Source organism: Lynx canadensis, chromosome F2 (genome assembly GCF_007474595.2).
Source record: "Lynx canadensis isolate LIC74 chromosome F2, mLynCan4.pri.v2, whole genome shotgun sequence".
Classification (NCBI taxonomy): Eukaryota; Metazoa; Chordata; class Mammalia; order Carnivora; family Felidae; genus Lynx; species Lynx canadensis.
The window spans coordinates 82257265-82269606 of record NC_044320.2 but is presented as its reverse complement, the minus strand read 5'-3'; the positions used below and the strand labels follow the sequence as shown (position 1 = coordinate 82269606).

General features: G+C 40.7%; 1 protein-coding gene across 1 annotated transcript in view; it reads right to left on the bottom strand.

Annotated features, from left to right (window-relative positions):
• The window catches only part of PRKDC (protein kinase, DNA-activated, catalytic subunit), a 202260-nt gene that overhangs the window by 76498 nt on the left and 113420 nt on the right, over positions 1-12342 (bottom strand). The window contains 21 exon segments of the mRNA XM_030303933.2: positions 3809-3826; positions 3829-3930; positions 3933-3971; positions 3974-4018; positions 5611-5766; positions 5769-5799; positions 7697-7729; positions 7731-7795; positions 7798-7875; positions 7878-7902; positions 9156-9214; positions 9217-9257; positions 9912-10009; positions 10011-10066; positions 10069-10088; positions 11500-11524; positions 11527-11569; positions 11571-11614; positions 11617-11645; positions 11730-11815; positions 11817-11855. Coding sequence (XP_030159793.1) covers positions 3809-3826; positions 3829-3930; positions 3933-3971; positions 3974-4018; positions 5611-5766; positions 5769-5799; positions 7697-7729; positions 7731-7795; positions 7798-7875; positions 7878-7902; positions 9156-9214; positions 9217-9257; positions 9912-10009; positions 10011-10066; positions 10069-10088; positions 11500-11524; positions 11527-11569; positions 11571-11614; positions 11617-11645; positions 11730-11815; positions 11817-11855 — 1132 coding nt within the window.

Sequence of the window (12342 nt, the reverse complement as noted above, 5' to 3'; positions counted from 1 at the left end):
CCCTACCCAACCCTGGGGACTAGGAAACCCTGACTACATGTTCACACTCAGAATTCTATGGCTAAATTACCCAGCAGGGGTGAGTGTGATCAAAAACAACATAAGGCATCAAGGCTTCAAAAACAGCTTGGGGCGGGGGGGATGTGGGGGGGGGGGGGGGGGGGGGGTGGTGGTGCCTGGGTGGCTCAATCAGTTGAGCATCCCACTCTTGACTTCAGCTCAGGACAGATCTCACAGTTTAGTGAGTTTGAGCCCCCAGGCTCTGCACTGACAACACAGAGATTTTCCCTCTCTCTTGCCCCTGCCCTGCTCACACTCTGTCTCTCTCAAAATAAATAAATAAACTTAAAAAAAAAACCCAAAAGACCCAACAGCTTACTGTTTCTGACCCTTTTCTCAGGAAGCTACTCAGGGAGGTGATCCACTAGAAAGAAGGAACACACCAAGGAAGGAGAATCAGGTCCAGGAGAGGTGAAGAGACCCTCAGGATGAGCAGGGTGTCCAGACCATGGCTGAACAGACTCCGAGAGCAAGCAGCCTGGAACAGGGCAACCCAAAAGCTCCAGGAAGATTTTTTTTTTTTTTTTTTTTAAGATAAGACATTTATACGTTGGGACACATTAAAAGATAATTCAGAGGAAAACAAGTGATAAATATGTAGGAATCTAAACCAAAATAATTATTAATGCCCAGAAAAAATTATTGTACAAGAAACATAGTCACAGTACCACTACGGCTTGAACACAAATAATATTTATGTAGCCAAATAAGAGGAAAATATGATGAAACCAAGACCAAGACATAACCCTTTCCAGGAGGAAAGCACAGGACGAATTCACTGTCGTGTGTGTGGTGGCGGGGGTAACAGACAAGCTGGAGCCAAGACCTCGATGTCCACAATGCAAAAGCCAAAAGAGAACGACTCATACTGGACGGGAGGAAAAAGGCAGGGTGGTAATATACAAATAGTGTTCGGAGCTATGGAAGGGTGTAAGTGGTTGTGTCTGGAATTGGGGAAACGGGTATGATTACTGTTTCTTCTTCTCCTTCTTCCTTTTTTAATTAATTAATTAATTTTTAAATTTACCTCCAAGTTAGTTAGCATATAGCACAACGATGATTTCAGGAGTGAATGGGTTACTGTTTCTTCTAACAAGCTTTGGCAAAGTATTTGGCTCTTTAAACTACATGCATGTATTACTCTAATACAAATAACTAAAGAAAACTGAAGTAAAGAATTAAAATAATGGTTGAAAATGATGGTATTTTAATTAGGTTACAATTTCAAATTTTTAAGTTTTAAGGATAACAAATAGTATCACAATAAGGATTAATTTACCATTTTTTTTTTTTAAAGTTTCTTTATTTATTTTGAGAGAGTGTGTGAGCAGGGGAGGGGCAGAGAAAGAGAGGGAGACATAGAATCCCAAGCAGTCTCCTCGCTGTCAGTGCAAAGCCCAATGCAGGGTTTGATCTCACAACAGTGAGATCATGACCTGAGCTAATATCAAGAGTCCAGTGCTTTACCGACTGAACCATCCAGGTGCCCCCACCATATTTTAATGAATTTCAAATATTCCTCTCTAGGCAAGAAAATACATAAACCCCAAAGAAGACAGTGTGCAAAATATTTTACATCAACAAAGGTACAAGGGGAGATTCAAATATATTAATCAAGTTAAAATGGATAGCTAATAGTACTCATTTTACCTACTCAGTTCCAGCTTTTTCAAATTCATATATAAAACTTTTAAGGAAAATGGTTTAAAAGTTAGGTTTCACCTCTTACCGCCTTAATTTCTATACAAAGTCAGTGAAGACAGGGAAACACTGCTCAACAGCTTGAGTTGTGGACTATGCATCCTCAGCATTTCCCTGTTCCTGAGCCTCCTGCCGTTCAGCAGAGTGGCCACAGGCAGTCACCATGCATTAGCAGGACTGGAGGCTGCCCCAGATGCACACCTACCTCTTCGACAATCCTATGGGAAGGTGCACGGCCATGGGTTTGGGGTGAGCAAGTACAAAGGGTGTGAAAGACAATTCATGAACCATGGGAAGGTGGACAGGTCACTCTGGGACTTCATTTTAACTTTGGGGCTTTCATTGTCAAAGTTACAGAAGGACAGAGAGCCATGCACTCTGGCTGGAAGACAGTTTGGCAAAGAAACAGCAGAGGAAGAAGATATAAAAGAAAGAAGACTGGTGGGAGGCAGACGAGCAGGCTCAGGGCATACCAGGAATGCACTCATGAGCTCCCTTCAAACCCAGAGTGCTAAGCAAAAGAAGGCTGGATTTAGCTCTCCTACAATCCAGAGAGTTGTGTATGGCTACAGATTTGCGACTAAATGCAAAACAGAGTGGTTGAAGCGAGGAAAGCATTTCATGCATGTGTTCAGTTCCTACGATTCCATTAAAAGGAATTTACCCTTATTTAAATAAAGCAATACCAGTGCACTTGGCTGGCTCAATCACTAGGGCATGCAACTCTTAATCTTGGGGTTGTGAGTTTGGGTGAGTTGGGTGTAGAGATTACTTAAAATAAATCTTAAATAAAAGAAGCATATCAGAGGGGAGGTGGGGAGAATGGGTGAAACAGGGAAGAAGGGGATTAAGAGTACTTAAAACATCACGAGCACTGGGTAATGATGTACAGAACTGCTGAATCACTATAGTAGACACCTGAAATTAAAACAGCACTGTATGTCAACTACACTGGAATAAAATCAAAAACTAATAAAAACATTTTTAAAAATAAAAGGAATTTACCCTTGCTCCTGATTTTACTTCTTTATACCTGAATTCATAAGGTTGGCATTTGCCCAAGGTTCTATGTTGGGACCTTTTGTCTCTCCACCTTCTTCCTCTGGGCCTTCACTCACTCCCAGAGCTGCCCTTCTCCCAAAGAGCTGACTTGAACCCTGGCCCTCAGCATGGGGTCTGCGTGTTCTGCCAGCACTTCCCTGCAGCCCCCATGGCGCGTCTCCCCTCATCTTCCCCCACTGGGACCCTGGGTGTATGCGGGAGGTTGCCTGTGACCTCAACCTCCCAGGCCCCCTCGGGCAACCCACATGCTGCTCCATGCGGGCCCCTTAAGGAGACACCCCTGCTGTCTGTCTGGGTCACTACAGACAGCTGTGGTTGCCTCCATATCCCCAGCTGTCTGCTCTATGCTCCCAGTGGGCACGTCCCACACCACCACTTTGGTCAGACCGCCACAGGGCCTGCCAGTCAGTACATGTTCCTCGAGCTGACCTGGGTCCCTTCCACTTCCCAAACATGCTCCGTACTTCCTGCCTTGGTCCTTGTTCACCCTCCCTCTTCCCACACCCAAGTCCACAAGGCTAGTCCAAAGGTGGCCTCTTCCTCAGGTCCTTTCCGGGCTCTCTCACTCTCTCCTCTGAGACTTGCTAATTCTGCCTCATCTCAGCATCACCTACCTGTTGCCTTACCAAGCCCTGATGTTCAGAGAGTCACCACTTGAACGGACTGAGTCCAGTTTATTCTATAGCTTTTTCTGGTCCACCTAAAATTAGGCTTTCAACATGGCAAATGCCCATTTATTAAATTCAATTTCACTATTACTATTATTACTTTTTTTTAAAGTAACTCTACCCCCAACATGGGGCTCAAACTCACAACACCCAAGATTAAGGAGTCACATGCTGTACTCGCTGACCTAGCCAGACGCCCTGAATTAAATTTTAATGGTTTTATTTACAGGGTACAAGGAAATGTGAATGCAGTCAGAAACGCACTTTAAGCCTCCGCATTAACTTATTTTAAATACATTTCAGCAAGCTTACTTTACCTTTTGCTTTGTTATCACCTCGTCCCATGGAAGTCCCAGTCTTTTTTTCCCAAAATCAGGGCCCACTAACTTCAAGGGTGATCTCTGTGCCTTTTCACTCTTCTTGTGGGCAAACAGCAAGAGGAAGATGAGGAATCCGAGGATGAGACTGTATAATCCATCGCGGGTCAATACTGCTCCCAGTCAGCCAATTAAAGGAGCTTCTGCCATCTGCAAATGTCACAGCATGCTCAGCTCTGGCAACAACCTGCCATACCCACACCACAACCACTGCACCTGCCACACTGGGAGCCACACCGTGGGACACAAGGTGTGCGCATCCTGGGGATGACACCTGGGGCCTCTGTGTGCTCACCTGCCATAGGAATGGGGACAGCTCCTCCAGGGAGACAGCCATGTCAGGGTAGAGACAGTGGGCAGAAGTTCTACCAGTTTACTAGTGAGCGACCCGAGGCAGCTCAGGCGTCTGGGCCTCAGGGTCCTCATTTGTGAAGCAGGAAAATACTCCACCTGCTCCTTCAAGGCAGTAACACCTTTTCTGTGTTATAAGGTACTAAGATCCATGTCTTCTAACATCAATATCATAAAATATCCATGGTAATTATTCAAATCAATCCTACTTCCAGAAACCAACAGACATGAAAAATTGATATAAAGGAAAAATGTGAAATATTTATATGAAATGATTTACGGGGCGCCTGGGTGGCTCGGTCGTTTGAGCGTCCGACTTCGGCTCAGGTCACGATCTCACGGTCCGTGAGTTCGAGCCCCGAGTCGGGCTCTGTGCCGACAGCTCAGAGCCTGGAGTGTGTTTCAGATTCTGTGTCTCCCTCTCTCTATGACCCTCCCCTGTTCATGCTCTGTCTCTCTCTGTCTCAAAATAAATAAATGTTAAAAAAATAAATAAAAATAAATTGAAATGATTTACGTGTTTTACTCTACAACTTGTACTTTGCTGATCAAAGGAAACAGGTGAACAATTTAAGAAAGAAAAATTTAATAACTATAACACAGTAAATGATTTTGGTTTAGCTCTTCAGTACTTGCTTTTGAGATAAAGGATTTTAATTTTGTTGCATTAAACAGACTTTTCTGGACAAAACCAAAGCAAACATAAATGTACTGTAACTTTGCTTTTTCCAGTCAAAAATAATCCTTTTCAACTTTTTTATTGTGGTAAAATTTAGAGAACACCAAATTAACTATTTTAACCATTTGAAGTGTACATTTCTATGGCATCAGGTATATTCACACAGTTGGGCAACCATCTCCACAATTTACCCTCCAGAGCTTTCCACCTTCTCAAACAAAATTCCGTATCTTTTTTTTTTTTTTTTTTTTTTTTTTTGAGAGAGAGAGAGAGAGAGAGAGAGAATGCATGTGCATGTACTCACAAGCCTGCCACGGGGGAAATACAGAGGCAGACGGAGAGAGAATCTTAAGCTGGAGCCCGATGGGGGGCTCGATCTCACAACCATGAACCTGAGCCAAAATCAAGGGTTGGACGCTTAACTGACTGAGCCACCCAGATGCCCTAAAATACATATCCTTTAAATACTAGCTCCCTATTGCCTCTCACCCAACCCCTAGAGGCCCCCTTCCACTTGCTAACTCTAAGAATTTGACACCTCTAGGAACTTCAATCCTTTTCTCCTTTGACTGACATGACTTTTCTGTGGTTCTTACCACTTTTTTCTATTACTGTTTCACTACTCTTACAGCCAATGTTCTTGCACTGGAGGCTGCTTCCATAGATCATACTGCCTGGTGCAAAGCAGGCACGTGTTCAGGCTGACAGGTACCTGCAGTTTGTGTAGGTGTGAAGTCATACTGCTGTTGGGTGGCCCGTATCTGCTTAGCCATCGCTCCTTGAACTGGGAGGGATCCCTCCTGGGTCCGGGTCTGGAGAACACTTTGGGTGGCCTGAGTCTCAATAAACATTGGAGTGAGGACAGTACTCGGAAACGCCAGTCAGAATCAATGGTATATTCCTGCACGTAAGAGAGTTCCGAATGAAATCATGGTCCTTCTTTAGCAACACTGAAATAATTTTATTTAAAAATCCAATGGTGCCCATTAGCAGACAGGTATATAATTCATATATCTGTGTGGGAAACAGCTGAAGAAGAACCCCTTCAAATTTAAAAATTTTAAATAAATTATTTGCCAATTAGAATATACTAATTAGTATTGGGGGAGGAAAACCATTTTTCTCTTCATCACATTCTGCATGAAATGGCTTAATGCCACACCCAATAATGGCACCACAGCTGCAGCAAGCTGAGAAGTCAGGCTATGCTGCCGGCTTGGCATAGACGAACTGAGCACAACCGTTATTATTTCAATCATCACAGGCCATTAAGGCTGCCGAGAGAGATAGCACAACCTTAGCATCTACCAAATGGATTGGGGGGTGCCGATGGGAAGGGGGATGGTATTATGGCGAAAGGAAAATCCAAGTGGAGGCTGAAAGGGGGACAAGTGTGAGCATGTGAAGAGAGTGTGAGCAGATGAGGTTAAAGCAAATAGAAGTGTTTCAGAAAGGATGTGTGAGTATTCCAAACAAACTAAGAAGTCCAGTATCACTAATCACCAGGGAAACACAAATCAAAACCACAATGAGTCATCACTTCACATCTGTCAGGATGGCTATGCTCAAAACGCAGGGGACAGCAAGTGTTGGCAAGGATGTAGAGAAGAGGGAATCCTCATGCACTGCTGGTGGGACTGTAAATTGTGCAACCACTATGGAAAACAGTATAGAAGTCCTCAAAAAATTAAAATAGAAATACCATAAGGTCCAACTATTCTACTTCTGGGTAAAAAAACCACTAACTTGAAAAGATATATGCATCTCTATGCTGGCTTATTAGTAATAACCAAGACATGGAAGCAACTTTTGTGGTCTATCAATGGATGAATGGATAAAGACGTGATGTGCGTGTGCGTGTGTGTGTGTATACATACATAGATACATATATGTGCGTGTGTACATATATATATATATATATACGTACATACACACATACACACAATGGAATATTATTGAGCCATAAAAAGAAGGAAATCTTGCCATCTGTGACAACATGGATGGACCTGAGGCATTATGCAAAGTAAAATACATCAAAAGAGCAAGACAGATACCACATGAATCTCACTTACATGTGGAATCCAAAAAACAACAATAACAAAACAAAAAGCCTGAACTGATACATATAGAGAACAGACTGGGGACTGCCAGAGGCAGAGGATGGGGGAAAGGGACATGGGTGAAGGGAGCCAAAAGGTACACACTTCCAGTTAAAAAAACAAATGAGTCATGGGGATATAACGTGTAGTTATAATAATGTAATTAATAATAATATAATATAATAATAATAATGTATTGTATATTTGAAAGTTGCTAAAGAAGAAGATGTTAAAAGTTCTGGTCACAAGGAAAGAAAGTCTGTAACTCCATGGTGATGGATGTTAGCTAAGCTTATCGTGGTGATCACATCACAGTACACACCAATATTAAATCAGTATGTTGTATACTGAAACTAACATGTCACTTATATCAATAAAACAAAGACAGCCAGTTTAACTCTATTAGAAAATGTTTGCTGACTAACAGATAGGAAAGCTTATAATATTTATTATTATTATTATTATTATTTAACATTTATTATTTTGAGACAGAGAGAGAGCATGAACAGGGGAGGGGCAGAGAGAGGAGACACAGAATCTGAAACAGGCTCTAGGCTCTGAGCTGTCAGCACAGAGCCCGACGCGGGGGCTCGAACTCACGGGCCGTGAGATCATGACCTGAGCCGAAGTCGGACGCTTAACCGACCAAGCCACCCAGGCGCCCGTATAATATTTATTATTGTAGAGACAATACTTCACCTGAAATTCACATTCTGACAGAGGATGTTCAAAACACAGGGTTTGGATAATCTGGGCTCATGCTGGTCATTTCAAGCAGAAAATCTGTTGCTAAACTTAAAAATGCACTTCTATCTTTGGAGAATATAAGGAATTTAGTGCCAACAATCGGTCCAACGTATTTGAAGGTAATCTAGTTCATGGCTCCAGAAATTCGAATAATTAACCTGAAAAGCAGAGAGGAAAGATTTTTCAGATATTGGCAAATGAGAAAGACATGCCCCTACACCATGGTGTCATGTCGAGAAGATAGTCTTTCCACCCCTATAAACCTTAACATGAGGAAAACCACATTCAAAATTGTATCAAGAGTGTAACATGAGTTATGAACACTAATATGCACTGAAGGAAGGGAATATTCCAACTTCAGCATCAGTGAAAAACTAGATGATTTTATTCTATCTCTATTATCTGGGAAGTTTTCAATGATGAGTATACAATATTAGCTATTTTGAACTGAGAAAACCCTTAAGAAATTATATAAAATCCTTCCCTGCCTTGCTAAAACCATTCACTCCAAAAATTAGTGCCATAAAATATTCAAAACTTAACTAGTTAAGAGCCAGGTTAGGCTTTACAATTTATGAATGCTTATAAATCCAAATATAATTTGAAAAGCAAAAATGTTTAAAATTGTGACAGGGGCGCTGGGTGGTTGCAGTCGGTAAGCGTCCGACTTCAGCCAGGTCACGATCTCGCGGTCTGTGAGTTCGAGCCCGCGTCGGGCTCTGGGCTGATGGCTCAGAGCCTGGAGCCTGTTCTGATTCTGTGTCTCCCTCTCTCTCTGCCCTCGCCGTTCATGCTCTGTCTCTCTCTCTCTGTCCCAAAAATAAATAAACGTTGAAAAAAAAAAAAATTAAAAAAAATAAAATAAATAAATAAAAAAATTGTGACAGAATGGAAAATTAATTGATATACAGAATCGTACAAAAAGCTTATGACACGTCTTCTTTATAATTAGTACTTAACAAAACACTCATAAAATTTAGAATAGACATTTTAGAGAAAAACAATCGTCATTTGTATTTTCCTATATAATCATTATAGTTTCCTCCCTACTTCTGAAGTTCAAACATTTCATTCAATATTAATATGTATGGTGTGATCTCAACCATGAGTTAAATGAGAAACATAATAATCAGCATTAAAGATTTTTTTTATTTTGAAACACTTTAATTCACTGTGTGAGCAGAGAGAGCTTTACCCACAGTTTTTCAAGAAATTTTTTATTAAATCACTTGTCAGAATTTTTAAGTCTTAATGTGATTCAAAATACATTTTTATTAAACATCATGAATGCAGAAAGCATAGAAATGCTATACTATAAATATAATTCTAAAACTGTGGACAAATACTCAGTGCTAGTCTAGAAAGAAACATCCCTAATTTATTTGTGTTGGCCTTATTATTCGAGGAACACATACTGAAGCCCAACGTTCTCATCGATCAACCCTTGAATCAACACATCTTTTGCCAACTAAATATTTCCCTGGAGTCCTCATCTGCTTGACTTTCTGGATCTCTGAGAAAAATAACAAAATGACAAAACATTAATATTGTCTTCTTATCACTTTGTTCAACCGTAATAACACCAACCAGATTAACGTAAAATAATCTGGCTTTGCCCGTGGAACTTTAACTTCCCCAACCATAGCAGAACCTACCCTCATACGGACATACCCTGACACCTTCCTTTGGTGCCTCTGCAAGCCCATCCAGGTGACTGTCATCACACCTTCTACAGTGTGACAGGGCTCACGTGCACAGGACAGCGTGGGGGGGTAACGGGAGTAGGGCGCAGGGGTTCCCTGGGAACGCTAAGAGGTCCTAGGATGGACTCAGACCCCATGGGAAGTGCTGTGTGTGGCAGTCCTATAGGATGAAGACATCCCACAGAGTTCATTTTCTTAATTTTGTCAGATCTTAAAAGGAGAACTGTAAAACAAATACAGTATTAACTCAACCAAAAACTGCACATTCTGAATATTTCTCACGAATACATGAAATGAATTAAAATAAGGATACATGTCAATATACTAAAATAAACTCGTTTTATTAATATTCCTACGTTAAAAATGTTTAAACATTTTATTACTTATTATAATCTACTCCAGATTGCTATTGGCACCCAAATGCTCCCTTGAAAAAAGTAATATAAAAATTATGTAGAGCTTACCGGTAATTGTCATGAACCCACATAAGAATATTATACATTTGTTCCCTACACACTGGAGAAGGATGAGAAATGAATTCTACAACAGGATTCAGAAGTTCCTCGGAGTTCTACTGGTTTCAATTTTGCCATCATCTTATAAATTATGTCCAAACACACTTCTGTCTTTCATCATCTCTACAGTAAGAGAGGGTTTTAAAACATACCAATTTAATAATTTTATTATACTTTCAGATGTGACCAGATAACTTTTTCTTCTTTGTGCTGTTCTGGTATTTCAAAATTTGTTATAATGGAATATAAAAATACATCTTAAAAAATTATCATGAGCTACAGTATTAAAAATAAACAAATTAATTCAATATGGTACCCTGTATTGGATCCTAGAATGGAAAAAGGACATTAGTGGGAAAACTGATAAATCCAAATAAATCTGGTTTAGTAAATGTCTATGTTAATTTCTTAGTTTTGACAAATATGCCACAATTATGTGACATGGAAAAAGTGGGTTAAGGGTATGTGGGAATTTTCTGTATGTCTTTCCAACTTTTCTGTAAATATTAAGTCATTCCAAATAAAAGTTCATTTTTTAAAAATCCGAATGTCAAACAACATAACTAATATAAGGATTTCATGATTTTAAAACAATGATTTCAAGTGCTATTCAGGCTACCTGGCAGGTCATACAACGAGTCAAGGCTAGTCTGAGCCCCCAATAAGGTGCACGTCTATTTCCTTATTTTATGTATCTTTTCCTCCTACAGCTCCCAGCTTAATGCTTCACATGCAGTTGATATTCAGTAAATGTCTAATGAAGGATATCACGGCACCATAACATATATTCTTTGTTACTGGCACACTCTATATTTATAATAATTATCCCCATGTAAAAAATACGTCCACAGACAAGGCATGGAAAACAGTACAGAGAAATAAAAATATTGTGAGCAACAGCATCTCTTTTCATACCTATTTAATAGTATAATATGGGGGGCACCTGGGTGGCTCAGTCGGTTGGGTGTCCAACTCTTGATTTTGGCTCAGGTCCTGATCTCACAGTTCATGGGTTCGAGCCCTGCATGGAGCCCCACATCAGGCTCTGTGCTGACAGTATGGAACCTGCTTGGGATTTTCTCTCTCCCTCTCTCTGCCTCTCCCCCTACTCCCTCTCTCAAAACGGATGAATAGGCTTAAAAAAAATATTAAAAACTAGTATAATGTGATTTTGAAAATAAATGAACAATTTTAACAAATAATGGATGCCTCCTAGCTGGAAAAAAATGGTACAGAACTCAAAATCATGCATTTAAATCTGAGAAGAGCCTTAGGTACACTTGAGATGTGGCTTCCCCAAGGTGCCAGGTTTAAAGAAGGCAGGAGGGGCAGGCCCCACCACTTTAATTCTGATTAAATTTAACAAGTATATATTTTAAGTTTATCTATCTTGAGATGTACACATACACATAGTCGTATATAACGAATACATATTTTATGAAACCTACAAGTTCTGAGTTGAAGGAGACAGTTGAACAAATTCAAAATTTTATGTGCCAGCTGCATCTGAGAACACAGGTCTGGCTTTGCACTCACCTATCTCATAACTTGAATGAAATCCTGCTCTTTAACTGTAAGTAGAGATCTGTTATTTCCTCTGCACGACACCAGCACCACCTCCAGACAGAGAGTCTTCATCACCCCATGAAATTGGGCAGCAGGAAGAACACAGTGTTCATGAACCTAACCAGTGGACATGGCCAATGAGGGAGAGGGCCGTCGCAGACCCTCTCCACAACAGGACGTCCGCCATGACTGATATCCTACCTATCGGCAAGAGGAGGAAAGTTCTTCACAGCTTTGTTCAAGCACACAATAAATTTGTCCTCCATCGTATTTTGATGCTGCTTCAAACTGTTTTACAATCAGTTCATACACCAAATCTTCCAGTATCTGAAAAATTAAGTTTCTTGTCAATACACAAATGCGAAACTTACGTTAGTTACTGAAAACAGGTTTGTCTTAAACAGTTAATGAACCCATGGAAGATGTCCAATGCCATCACCTACAAGGTAAAGGTGTTCACAAGGTACAGTGCCAGGAGTGTGCACATTAACCACTGGACACAAGAGGCTCTGGGGCTGTGAGTTCAGGCAGGCCAGGCCACAGCCATGACTGCTCTGTGCTGTCACCACTGGTGGCATCTAGCTCTTGTCAGATGGCAGGCTGATAAAGACTGGTGCTTCCTTTCACACCCAAATACTGCTAAAAAGTCATTTGAGAAGCTGAACTAAAATCAGTGATCAAACGCTGTGTAAATACATTTTATGATGCCAGTGTTCACATACCTGGTCAAATATTCACACAAACCAGAATTTTCAGGCAACTTTATCTAAAAAGCCACCTTCACCATTGTCTACCTCCCTATATCCTGTTTTCT